Source organism: Talpa europaea (assembly GCF_964194135.1).
Source record: "Talpa europaea genome assembly, chromosome: 4".
Taxonomy (NCBI): domain Eukaryota; kingdom Metazoa; phylum Chordata; class Mammalia; order Eulipotyphla; family Talpidae; genus Talpa; species Talpa europaea.
Genome location: NC_140070.1, coordinates 30,923,330 through 30,937,636, shown reverse-complemented (window position 1 = coordinate 30,937,636; position 14,307 = coordinate 30,923,330). Strand labels below are relative to the sequence as shown.

The window sequence follows — 14,307 nt, the reverse complement described above, 5'->3', positions numbered from 1 at the left end:
TGCCTGTGAGCCCATTTCTTCAACCTGTGCTGATCTCATTACCCCAGGAAGCTCTGTTCTCCGCAGCTACCTATTGGGTTCATGATTGCCAGGGATTATGTTCTTCCACTTTATCCATTGGAATTGATTGTATTTATTCTTCACAGTAAAACTGTGGTTTGCAAGCAGAAAGCTCTAGAATTGTTGCCCAAGGTGGAAGAGGTGGTGAGTTTAATGAATGAGGATGAGAAGACTGTTGTTCGGCTTCAGGAGAAGCGGCAGAAGGAGCTCTGGAATCTCCTGAAGATCGCTTGTGTGAGTGAGCCCCCTGACCAGGCCCACAACCCTAGGCTCCTGCCTCTCTGGACTTTTCCACTCTGTGCACCGCCCTACACAGCAGAGTGCAGAGCCTCTTACAAACCACTCAGCTGCTGCTGCCTGGTTTTCTCTTTTCCTTCTTCATGACTTAAGAGTGAGGAGGGAAGTGAGAAGGGCCTGGACCCATTGTTTTGTGTTTCCTGTGGCTACTTAATAAATTACCACAAAGTAATGTATTATCTCTCAGTTTGGAGGTATTTATAGGGCTCCATCTAAAACTCCAGGGGAGAATTATTCTTTCCTCTTCCTGTTTATGGTGGCCCCAGGTACAATCCCTGCCTGTGTTCACATGACCTCTGAGGCTGTCTTCCGGGTGTCTCTTATAAGAACACTTGTCACTGGATATAGCTCTCATTCCACTGGTCTAGAATAGTCTCCTCTTGGGGGTCCTTAACTATATCTGCAGAGATCTTTTTCCTAAGAGACTCACATTCCAAGTTCCTGTAGTTAGGACCTGGACTAACCTTTTGGGATCTTGTATTCAACCTGTTATAAGCATATCAGTCAGGAGAGGTTCACCCTCATCTGTATCTGCTGCTTAGTATTACAGTCCATACTTTCTGTGCCCACTGTCTTATACTTTCTGTGATTCCACTGGGTGTTGCCCAGGGAGAAAATATAGCACACACACCAAAAAAAGAGCCAAGGACAGAAAAAGAAGAGCCAGGTAAAATCCATGCCATGGAAGCCTGAGCTGATGGTGGAATGACCCTTGCTGTGAAGGCTGCAGAAAAATCAGAGGGTGAAAAGAAAGCAATTTAACCTTTAAGAGTATGAGGAGAATGGGAAGACAGTTGCATAAGATGCAGGCAGGGTATGAGGGTGGAGTTAGTTTCTAAGTCATGGAAGCTGAAGCATACTTGCAGACCAAGCAGAAGAAGACCATGTCTCAGGGGAGTCACAATATCAAAGGACAGAGACTTTCCATCTCGAGTCCTGAGAACAAGGGAAAGGTCAACATCATGAGCATGAGTGGGAGGATTTGCCTTAGAAAACGGTGAATGACATTTCTTCCTCTAAGGAAGAAGGGAAAGAAAGCAGGAGAAATGACAAGGCCAAAGGATTTGAGAAAGAGCAGGAAGTTAAGGCATTCACAGGTGATAGTCTGACTGGGCATTTCGTTCATTCAACACCTATTGAGTGCTGCCTGTATACCCAGCAGTGTGATGAAAACTAGAGACACAGGGGGGTCAAAAAGCATGGCACCTGATCCAAAGAGCTCAGAATTTGTTGAGCGGCTTAGACAGGAAGTAAACAATAGCCATTTAGGATGGATAGTGCCACTGAACTGTACCCCATGCCCCATGGTAAGGACGAGCTGTAGCATGAGGCAGAGGAGGGTCACTAGCCTCAGTCTAAAAGGTGAGGGCTGTACAGAAAATGTTCACAGGACATGCGGTTTCAATTTTGGATGACTAAGGGTTAAGTAGGTGACTAGGTGGAGCTGAGGACTTTCTAGGACAAAGCTGTATCAAAGGCAGGGAAGTGTGAAAGAATGTGGTATGTTCAGTATGTTCGGGTGGTATGGGCCGGCAAGGAGGTGTTGGGAAAAGGGCATAACTGGGAATGTAGGTGGGCAATGGCTGGCTTATATAGGCCACAGCCTGTTTTAAAGGCATAGCGGAAACAGCGGGATTTTTCACTTTCATGTTGAAGGACTTTAGCGTGGTGAAGGACTTTAGTATGGGGATTGCATGACCCCATTTGAGTTTTAGAGAAATCACTCTGATGGTAGCTGGAGAATGAATATGCAACTTTGGCAGACCTCACTACCGAGTGTGAGGGCCATTTGGTGGGGCTGGAGCTGGGCAGTGCCTGTGGCTACAGGACAGGCTGGTGGAAGGATTGGGGGAGCCAGATAACACAAGAAAGCTACTGCCATGTTCTCAGGCACAGGCAGAAGTGAGGAAGAGGTGGATGGCTGGGTATACACAGGTCATGATCAGCAGGGAAGACCTGGCAGACGGACAAAAACGGGGCACACTGTGTGTGGGAATGCCTGATTGGACCTTGATGTTCACCAGGGAGGCAGGCTGTGGAGCCAGGATGGGTCCCACTGTTGGGAGACTGAAGTGAGTTTGAGGGGCTAAGAGCAGTCAGTAGGTCCCAGCAGTGGGCTCCACATGAGGAGGTACAAGTAGTTGGAGCCTTTGGCTGAACATCTTGGCTTTGGGGATGTATGGCTGCAGCAGCCCAGGAGTCAGAACTTTTGCTTGACTTCTCAGTTGTCTCACATATGGTACAATTCACAGAAAGTTACTTAGAACCTTTGCGTGTGACTCAGTCTTCCATTTGGAAGAGTATAAACATCTCCTTTTCAGTTCCTTCTAAGAGTTCATGAAACAAACTAATGAAACAAAGCCTACTGTTATAGGTGCTCAAATCTCCCTTTACACCTGTAGATCCAGAAATATTTTCTACACCGAAAAGCAAACTCTCAGATGTTGTCCCAGATAGAGATGTTGACCAATATTCTCTAAGGAGAGCTAGTATCTTTGGGCAAATTGTTCCTGAGAAACTACCATGGTGTGACTGCAACATTTGAGTCACATCTGTGCTCTGTCATTTTGTTGACTTTCTTTATTGATGTTGTCCCTTAGAGCAAGGTTCGTGGTCCTGTCAGTGGAAGCCCGGACAGCATGAACACTTCTCGCCTTAGTAACTCCAGTCAGCCGATGTCCCAACCTTCCACTGCCCCTGACAGCTTACCTGAGTCAGTCAAGAAAAGGTATGTCATCCTGAACAGTGCTGGGGGCATGCCAGGTCATGTTTATTGAATAAACAGACCATTTCATGTGTTTCACAATTTTGTACATGTTTTTCTTTGTGTTACCTACATACGCTAGGCACCATGGTATTGTGCCCTCACAGTTAACCTTGGAACTTGCTAACTAGAGATCTTGTCCAAGGGTTGGGTTATTAATTGCTTAATGAGAATACTGAAAGTGCTAGGCAGTCCAAGCCGTTGCACAGCCCACTGGTCATTATCTGTTCTTCAAATCCTGCAGGGAGGGAATTCCCCCTTCCTCACACTTCATCCCCTTGCCCCTCCTTCCCCCCACAACCACTTGGGGCTCCCAAGTTCCCTTTTCCTCCCTTTGCCTCATATCCCCTGTCCATCGCTTCCTCTCCCTTCTGTCGATTGGACCACATTCACAGGTGGGAAGCAGAACACTTCTGCCCTTTCTGACCAGGCTTCTTGCCCCCTGCTTTCAGTCTGGTGCCCCAAGCCCTCTTTGTTCAAGTTAGTCTTCCCAGAATTCCATTTGATGAAACTATTCTTTGATCAGTAACTCATCATGGCTTCCTACTCCTAGAGGATCACCCTGAGCCTCTTAAGGCATTGGCGGCCTCTCAGAGTATCTCCAGGCTGGCACATTGTGCTGTATAATTTCTTTCCTCCAGCCCAGATGGTTTAAAGTCTTTCACGCACCAGCAGCAGCTATTGCATCCAGGTACTTGTTAGAAACAGATCATGCAGCAAGCAGAACCTTGTGTGTGGGTACAGCAGTTCGTGATTACAAGCCTTGGCTGATGCTGGTGCACTCACAAGTGTGAGAACCTCAGCTCAGAGTTGTCCTTCCCTGAAGCAGCTACAGGGACACATCTGCTTTCACTTCCTCCAAAGTCCTGACCACACTCATATACAGCCATCATCACTCTCTTCTTGGACCACCTTTTGTTTCCAGTTTAGTTCCACGTGCATTTATCCAGCACCTCCTAGGTGCCAGGTCCTAAGCCCTGAAGATGGTTAATATCAGATCCTGTAGGCAAATCATAGACATCGAAACTAGATTAATGATAGCTGTGGGTAGGTAGGAGAGGGAATGCACAGTGACTGATAATGGGTACAGGACTTTGGGGGTGATGAAAATATTCCACTAGATTATTGTGAAGGTTGCACAGCTCTATAAATATACTAACTAAAATATTAAATACATCCTTGAAACGAGTGAACATTTATGGCATGTAAATTTCTCTGAATAATGCTGTTTTTCAGGATCTTATTCCTGTCCTTTGGGAGTTCATAGTATACAATTTTGGTACTTAATCAGACATAACCTTAGATTATTAGTTATTTCCCCAGCCTACTGTGAGCCCCTTGAGGATGGAAACAAGGTTCTGTGGCTCATACATTGCATTGGAGTCACATTTTGCAGTGAGAAGAACTCCAGGGCACCACCCTCTACTTGGCATGTTTTCTCCAGTAAGATCCGCAAAGCTCTAGAGAAGTCACCCAGGAGCACAGGTTACCCTTTGTCTCTCCATGCTGTAGAGGTGATATGAGAAAAGGATCAGCGATTTATTATATTCTCCCTTTTCTCTCCTCTTTCTCACCTGTGCTTTCTTATCAAAGAGAGAGAAAATTAAATGAAATAAATTTACAGAATTTAAGTTTTCTTCTGGTCTCAAGGAACTGTGGGAACTTGGTGAAATTGCTTAGTCTATATATTTGTTTTCATTTCAAAAATTGGAAAATAGGTGATTTGGGAGGTATCTGGATTTTGGCAGTTTGGAGAGAATTAAATTCAGCTATCTAATTATGTCAGAAAGAGCTCTTTTTATGTCTGACCCTTTTATTAAACAGGGACCTTTTCATGTTGTAACAGTGATGCTGTTATAGGACAGGGAGAGGGGCAGCCCAAACCCCGCAAACCTGCCTATTCTAAATGGGTTCTGCCATCCGCCACATCAACACAAAACATAGGAGACTTTAATGGGAAGGAACTTTAATTAGGAAACAATACCGGAAAGGCAAAGAGTCTAGTTTCTAAATGAAGCACCCAAAGTTACCCGTCCCCTCGTGGGTAAAAGTCCATCCATATGGAAATGGCGCAGAGCAAGGCCCCAAAGCCTGCCACAAGTCTAAAGCATCTTCCAGTGGGGACCCACAGAAAAGGGTCAGAAACAACCACACAAGCCCGGAAGGAAAAGAGCAAAATCAACATCAAGATAAAAACTGCCATTGTCACCTCCCCACGGGTCTCACCCACATCTGTGTCACCCAGTCCACAACCAAAAGGCAAGCGCAGTTTCTTCAAGTGTTTCTAGGCTCCATGTGCCTCCTCCAGGTCTCCTTCTGGCTCCATCCTGCTTCCTTCCTCAGTCTCTTCTGCTGCTTCTCTTCTTCCTGCTCAGCTCCACCCTCCCTTGGGTGGGGCAGGGAACCTCCCCCTTTCCTGGGGACCACCCTGTTACAATGCTAATGACTATGACTGCAATTTGGGCTGCTGAAAAGTGTTTGCAGACATGAATGAATGTGCTAGGACGTTTGAGCATCAAAATTATTGCAATCTAATTTTTAAAGTATTTTCCAATGGTCTTTAGCATGTGTCAAACAGTATTATCTCTGAAAAAATAATGATCACTTTCTAACAATTCAATCATTTTCTTTAGTGAAGAACTGGTGGCCGAAGCACATACTCTCTGTGCCCAGCTCGAAAATGCAATTCAAGACACCATGAAAGAACAGGACCAGAGTTTAAAGGTAATGGCCTGTGTGAATTCTAGCTGTTTCACGTCCTTTTTTCTACAGCAAAAGAGAAAAGAAACTAGAAAAGCAACCCAGCGTTTCCTCCATCTCAGTATATATTTGTGATTTCTTAGTACATATTTATTATTCTCCATTATAATTATAATGATATAAACAATTATTGAATGTTTAATGTACTTTATGTGCATTATCTCATTCATCCTTTCAATACTTAATCTTTATGAGGAAGGTAATATTCTCAGCAGGTCTTTCTGTCCTTCTCCAATTGTGTATACAGGCCAGGGGGTTCTGTTCTGACTCTGAGGATAAAGCAAGCGCTTGTCACAACCCTGCCTATTAGGGACTTAGAGCTGAGCAATAGGTAGTGCTAATTATAGGGATGCTGACCTCAAGAAAAACAAGTCAAAATGCAGTTACATTAAGACAAAACTTAAGTTACTGAAAGGACCCGATCCTAAGTCATTCCCTTAAGTCTTTAAATGACCTATTCCTCCCAATGCAATCGATTGCTAGCCCCCCCGAACCTCTCAGTTTTTGGAAGTATCAAAGGATGCCCAGGCCAATTGTTATCACCTCTTATTTATTCAGGTATCCTTCTCCAATTTGGAGCTTTCTAGATCTTTCATGCTGCCTTTCCTCTTCCTGGCATAGTATATTTTGATCCTTTCACTGCTTATCTGTACTTTGCCAGAGGGAAAAAGGAAGTCTCATCTGGTGATTTCACCTGGAATCACTAGCTGAGATTAGCTGTCAGTACTGCTTACCCACAGTGAGAATAAGTGCTGTGAACCACAAGGAATACTAAAATTGCCTTTGTAGTTTCCAGAGTCACAGAAGCTCCGTGACTCTAAACCAGTCCAAAGATGAGATCCCATCCAATTCTGAATTTGTAGCTGGTGCTCAAGGGTACCCTACAGTAATAAGACTGTTATTAAAGTGGGGCCTCCCTGGTGGCACATGGGATTAAGCACCACATTATGAAGCAATCCACAGCCTCTGCAGCATGAGTTCAATCCCCAGTCGGCCAGGGAGCAACCCACATGGCGAGGCAGACCTCTCCTGACTCACCCGCTGCTCCCCTCAGCAGTGTATTTCAATCAGTCTGCCTGTTCTTTTCCCCACTCTGTCTCTGGTGAATCCTCGCATCCCCCGCATTTCTGGCCTGTACCCCCGCTCTTGTATGCCTATGCATAAATAAATAAATCTTTTTTTAAAAAAAAAAGACTGTTATTAAAGCAAGGATTCAAGTTGACTTCTAAGTTGTATGGTTGTCTCCTAGAGAAGAAACAACCTTAGGTGTATTGGGGCTGCTGTATTTTTTTTTAGTATATGTGCTGCTGAAGGAAACATGGGGTGCTGTATTTTTAACATGCCTGTTGACTTTCAGTCTCTAGACTGGAGCTGGTTACAGACGGAGGAGAAAGAGCAGAACAGCCTGGAGCAGGCCCCATGACTGTGAGTGACCCTGACCCCTGATGGGACTGCCAGCCCAAGCTCTCCACAGAGACCTGCTGTAAGGATGTCCCCAAGGTCATCAGCACAAAGACGGAGATCTTCTCACTTCCCCAGCAGCTGTAATAGCACCATACATATGGGGCATGGCCCTCTGTGGGCACTGCCCACCATCTGTCTGAACACTGGAAGTCCTCCACTTCAGAGGCTCAGCAAATGTTAATGCCAGGCATTTAGGGGTGACCAAGCCACAGCAGCTACTTTCTCTGCTCTGAAAAAAAGAACTCAAGATATGGTTTGCCCCACAGACTACTATGCAAATCTCTAATGTGACTCTTTCAGTACAAAGCATAGGTGGCACTTGGTGCCTGCCTGTCCTTTCCTGACCCCCAGAGGCCCTGATCCACCTGTTCTCACAGTGTTTCATCTGGATCTGGCTTCTCTAAAACATACTTTTAAATCAGACAGAGTCTGATCTATTCTCTCTCTTCCTCTTTTCATTTTACTGCTGCTAAATTTTTTCTTTTACCTACAACTTTGACAAGACGATAGTGAATCTGAAGTTCCCCTTGTCTAGTCCTTTAGCCACAGGGTGACTTACCAGAGTCAGGATGAAAAAGCAACTTCTCTTCCATATTTCATCCCACCAAAGACTATGTAGGGTGAGTTGTCACGGAGGAGAGAAGAAAAGGCTATCTGTCAACCACTCCCCTGCCAACCACTGTGCCCTCAATTCCTGTCCTTGCTTGGACACATCTGTGGGGTGGTGGTGGGGTGGGAGAAAAGTGCCTGCCTCTCGTATCATCTAGCAATATTATTAAATTGATTTATTTTAAAAAGTCACGATGTTTGCTTTTTGGGTTTTTAAAGAAGATTTGTTTATTTATTTATGCTTACAAGAACTGGAGTATAAGCCAGAGGTGCAGGGGTGAGAGGATTCACCAGAGACAGAGTAGGGAGCAGAACAGGCAGATCTCCTGAGATACACTGCTGAGGGGAGCAGCAGCGAGATAGGAGAGGTCCGCTGTGCCATGTGGGTCAGCTCCCTGGCTGGGGATCAAACTCATGCTACAGTGGCTGCTGATAGCTTCAGAGTACTGAGACTTAACTCCTTGAGCCACCAGGGTGGCCCTTAATGGCATGTTTCAATTACAGTAAGTAAGGTGGTAATGGTGTCACATTTTCATTTGCATGCGTGAACTTGGTCATACATGTTTTTCAGCTGTGTTGTGTATACCTGGTACTACTCATGTTGACTATAATTACTTTTTAAAGGGTAATATCTTCAGAAGGAGTGTACCTTTGTTCTATTTGAAATAGAAATTTATCATGAACACAAAAAGGCATGGCAACAGAAGAGTAAGTATAAATCTGACGTTACTCAAACCATTCTTATGAAGATATGACCATAAGCCCATATTTTCTTCTAAGTAATAATCAGTATCTTATGGGTCCTAAGAAAGGAATATACCTATAAGTAGGTGAGGCCACCTACTTATTATTAAAATACAATCCATAGGTCTATTACACATGCCAAGCAATGTAACTGAAGGCAAGAGAAATGGCCAAATCACTCAAAATAGTGGAAAAAAGTCAAAGTGACAAGAGGCTGGTGTGACCAATCCATTTATCATGCAAAATTATTGCTAAGACATTGTGCCACAGTTTAATTGATAGCTTTCTTTCCTTCCTGGTATATAAAATAATGGTACTTCTTATAACACGATAGATTTCAGATTATGAAAATATAGTCTTGTAGTGTTCGCAACAGTTCTAATCAGGTCAATACTATTACTATCCTTTTATCCATGAGGAAACAGAGGCAAAGAGAGCTTTAATAAGCTGATATTAAATCTGACCTTGAGAGCGTCAAGAAGTCTCTAGTGACTTTTTTCTCAGGAGGAGTTGGCCATGGGAGTGGGGCAGCAGCCAGATTTTTACCAACACAACTGCCTCCTAATTTGTTGGCATGATGGTTCCCATGGGAAGTTGTGCTCCTGCACAAACTGCTGTGTTCTTTAAAACTTTTTTTAGGGCCTCCCCTGGTGGCGCAGTGATTGAGCTCTGGGCTGCAAAGCTGCCCGCAGCCTCTGCAGTGCAGGTTCGATCCCCGGCAGCAAGGGTCCCACATGGCGCGCAGATCTCTCCTGCTGCCCGCTGCTCCCCTCAGCTCCCCTCAGCTCCCCTCAGCAGTGTATTTCATCAGTCTGTCTGCTCTGTTCCCCGCTCTGGCCCTGGTGAATTCTCTCACCCTCCCGTGCTTCTGACTGTACCCAGTGCTTGTATAAATAAATAAATACATCTTAAAAAAAAAAAAACTTTTTATTATGGAGAATTTGAGAGGTAGACAAAATAAGACAAAACAGTATAATTAACTTCTATGTTCTAGTCTCCCAGAATCGACAAATATTAGCACATGAACAACCATGTTATTTCCTCACCTACTGATCTATTAATAAAAGCAATCTCAGACATCATGTCAACAAACATATTTCAGTATGCATCTCTAAAAGATTAGTCCTCTTTTAAAAAATACCATAAATACAGGCCTCCCCGATGGCGCAGCGGTTGAGCGCTGGGTTGCGAAGCTGCCCGCAGCCTCTGCAGCACCGGTTCGATCCCCGGCTGCTCCCCGGCCACCGGAGGAGGGTCCCACATGGCCCGCAGACCTCTCCTGCTACCCGCTGCTCCCCTCAGCAGTGTACTTCGGTCCTTCTGCCTGCTCTGCTCCCCGCTCTGGCTCTGGTGAATTCTCTCACCCTCCCGGCTTCTGACTGTACCCAGTGTATGCATAAAACAAAACAAGCAAACAAACAAACAAATAAATAAATAAATAAAACATGCCTCTATTTAAAAAAAAAAATACCATAAATACAATGCCATTATCATAATTCTTTCAGCCAAGGTCCAGTCAAGAGAATGAAAATAGTACCTTTAACAAGGAAAGTTTAATAGAACAGGAAATTGGCTTCTAAGGGGTAAAGGAGTAAAGGAAAATGGTTAAGAACACAGGAATAACAGCAATAGAGAGCAAACACACTATCCCAATGGCTGAGGCAGAGCATGCAAGGAACAAGCAAATCTTGATAAGTTTCCACACTGCCCAGACTGATATCTGACTTTATTGGAGAGTGTGGCTTACCACTGCTTGCTACTGCAATCTGGAGAGGTGCTGTGCTGGCCGACCTCACTGCGAAAGTGTCCATGGGGAAGGTATCATACACACCCCAAAACTCACTGAGTAACTGCCCACATGGATGGTGGTAGGAGGCCAAACCTTAGAGGATGCCAGGGGAATCTTCCTGCTGGGTGCCATATACTCCAGGAACTGCTACTAGGAACACATCAGAGCCAGAAAGACTACCCCTCTTCCTCCAGTGTCCTAGTGTCCCCTCTAACAAAGCTCAAATGTACCACTTGCCAAAGGAGAGATAATCCAGAGGTGGCACAGCCCATGCCTTTGACTACTCAACTTGCGTAAGCATCCTTCTACATGCATTTAAACTTCCATATGATTTTTTTGTTTCCACCTAGCAAGATATGGCAACCCTTCATAAAAGTGAAGTGAAAAATCCTCACTCCTTCCAAGTTGAAAGATGCATGCACAGACTTAACAGTCACTGTGCCTATCATTCTTTATTTTTATTACTCCCCAAATTCAGCCACACTGTTCTAAAGTTTATCTTCAATAATTTGTACATAAAATATAGAGAGAAGAAAATGGGTAGCACACATTTAACAAGCAAAGAGAAAATACATAGACCTACTGCAGTCCTTGTTTCTATAATTGGTATCTATGCCTTCCATGAGGCTTTGTTAGCCATGGCTTTTCCCACTACACATTCTATGGATATTTCTTCTCCTCAGTCACAATTGGTTGGAATTCTTTGCTTGATAGAGTGATCCGAATCTTCATTCCTACTGGATCCAAGTCCAAAATCATCGAGTCTTTTTTCCTTTTTATTTTTATTTTTTAAAAGATTTATTTATTTATGCATACAAGAACTGGGGTACAGGCCAGAGATGCTGGGGGTAAGAGGATTCACCAGAGACAGAGTGGGGAACAGAACAGGCAGACTGAAATACACTGCTGAGGGGAGCAGCGGGCTTACTTGAAACCTTCCAGTGACCCTACAGCACCCAAACACTACCATAATCTGGCACACTTGACCTTTTTCTTGGTTTCTAATCTCACATTCCACCAACTTCCATGTAGTACTCTATTTCCTTTATATACACATTGCTGTTTATTCTTAATGGGAAGTTTTCACACTCCTCACCTAATCTAATCTTGGCCATCCTCATTGGTGCCTCTTCTAGCTTTCTTGGCAGATTCCATGATTGCAAAGCTACTCAGAGGCCATTCCACCCATCCCACTCCCACCCCGGCAATTCTCTAATCTATCCTTACTCCCAAAGTGATTTAATCCTGTCGTGTTTTAAATTACATAAAGATGTATACTGTAGGCACTTGGATATGACTGGAGCTCAAGGGCAAGGTCAGGATAGGAAACATAATTTAGGAGTCTTTAAGTTAGACAGGGTATCTAAAAAGATGAAACTGGACAAAGTGGAAAAACTGGTTAGAAGTTTAAGGCCTGAGGCACTTTCCCATAAAGGTTAGAGAGTGGAGGAGGAACTGGGAACAAACACACATACACATACACCATATGCATGCACACACACAAACACACACGACGTGGCTAGTAAGGAAAAAGGAAAAACCCAGAGCATGTGCTATCTTACAAGGAAATTGAAAACAAATTATTTTGAGAGTGATTAAGTGAATAAAATATTACTGGCTGATACAGAAGATGAGGACAGAAAATTGATCATTTTTCTTGGTCTCCGGCACTGATGTTTTAAAAGTTGGCATAATACTCATTAAAAAAAAAAAATGTATTTCCCTAAAGTTGCAGTGGTGAATGCAAACTTTTTTATTTAATAAAGGATGATCATTATTCAGAACAAAATAATATGAATATAACCTGGAATAGAGATTGGATAGAAAGAAAGGTAAGTGGAGAAAAATACTAAGAGAAATTGTATATTTAAACGAAGGTGGGAATTCAGGTGTTAAACAGCAGAAAAGAATGTGTTCTTACACAAGGGGACTATGGTGATAGTGCATGGGTGAACTGGTGAAGGGAGTACACCTGAAAAGAGAATGCATGCATTGTACAAAAAGGAAGAGTGAGGTAAAATATAAATAAAATTAAAAAAAAAAAAAAAACCACCCAGAAGAATAAAGTTAAAGGGCAAGGGATAAATTGGGAAAGATACAAATATTTACAAAAATACACAAATACAATATACAAAAAAAGGTTAGTAATAGATAAAAGATCTGTCTTTCAATAACTACCCCATTAGGAAAATTAACAAAGGATATATAAGTAGGAGATTCACCAAAAAATACAAATGCCCAATAAACATAACTTAAGACATATACTGATGTTGTTTTAAAAATAAAAACCAACCAGAACCTTGCTAATTCTATCTAGCTCATTATTACATTATTGAAAAAAGACAGGAATTTTTAAAAGACTGGATTAGAAAAAACTGGATAGATACATCTTAAAATATCAATAGTGGTTAAGTTAGATGATGAGATGATCATTTAATTTTCTTTTCTCCTTTTATACATTCTTCAGGTATTCCTACAACAATTGTGTCTCACTTTGTCATAAATTTTTAGTTTTACTTACACATAAAGCAATTGCCTGGAATAATCAGTTCAGTATGAACCCCAGGAGTTACACTTGTAAAATAAATCTTGCTGATATCACATTTCCATTTCTCAAGCAGACTAAATTTCTCATATACAGGTCAATTTATAATTTTATTGATTATTATCTAGTTTAAGCAATTCTCCCTTCCTAATGTTTTTGTTTTCTATTTGGTCCCTACCATAACAGGCAGGAGAATAAAATATAAAATCTTTTGGGGGGCCTCCCTGGGGGCGCAGGCAGTTGAGCGCAGTGCTTTGAAGCTGTCTGCAGCCTCTGCAGCGCTGGTTCAGTCCCTGCCGGCCTCGGAGCAACCCACATGGCAAGCAGACCTCTCCTGCTACTCCCCTCAGCAGTGTATTTCGTCAGTCTGCCTGTTCTGCTCTCCACTCTGGCTCTGGTGAATTCTCTCACCTTCCCTCACCTCTGGCAGTACCCAGTGCTTGTATAAATAAATAAATAAATAAATAAATCTTAATTTAAAAAAATCTTTTGACGCTGGCTGGCCTATCTACTAAAGACAAATTTTGTATGGGAGATTTTCCTATATTTTGCGTATTTCATTTCAGGGCCCTGCTGCTCCCTAGTACAGGAGAAGCACTGAAGGGTGGTGTGTACGGACTTCATACAGAAATTTGGGACTATAAGCATGCCCTGATGTAGCCTCTTATCACATATAAAACACGTGATGCATCCACTATTACTGTAAGATATACGCACAAGAACACTCGCTTCAGTATTCTATTCTCCAGCGCACCTACATACTCGACCATTTCAAATTTTGACATCGGAATCAAAAACGGACTATTTCTCCTACTCCAGGGAGAGGATTCTAGAGAAACTGTACTGGGAAAACAGAGATAATATCTTAGGATAAGAATCCAGGTCCTTTCACTTATAGCAGGAATATAGGGGAACCAAATAAGACATCAGTATAAAAAAAAATAATAGTGCAAAACACAACAAAGCAAAAACAGACAATTACAAACCAGAGACATGCTGCAGGGGAGGAGGAGGGAGAGGGGTGAGAGGGAGGGATGGAGGGAGGAGCACAGGGGACTGAGGTGATGGTGCACGGGTGCCTTGGGGAAGAAGATTCTTTGGGGACTCAACCTGAGGGGGTGGGGAAGCAAATATTGTCTAAAAAATTTTAAAAGTGATAAATGTTAAAATAAATAAATAATTAAATAAATAAATAATACAAAATTAAAAAAAAAAGAATCCAAGTCTTCTCACAGGAAGCCCATTGAAATGCAATTCGGAGGCGCCCACTTTCAC

At 43.0% G+C, this 14,307-nt stretch overlaps 1 protein-coding gene across 1 annotated transcript in view; it reads left to right on the top strand.

Moving 5' to 3' along the window:
* IKBKB (inhibitor of nuclear factor kappa B kinase subunit beta) overlaps positions 1-7,304 on the top strand; it is a gene marked incomplete at both ends in the record, with an annotated part of 51,736 nt that extends 44,432 nt beyond the window's left edge. The window contains 4 exons of the mRNA XM_084232586.1: positions 147-294; positions 2,958-3,085; positions 5,755-5,845; positions 7,239-7,304. Of these exons, the coding sequence (XP_084088712.1) occupies positions 147-294; positions 2,958-3,085; positions 5,755-5,845; positions 7,239-7,304 (433 nt within the window). The remainder of the gene's footprint in view (positions 1-146; positions 295-2,957; positions 3,086-5,754; positions 5,846-7,238) is intronic.
* Between the last annotated feature and the right edge of the window lie 7,003 nt (positions 7,305-14,307).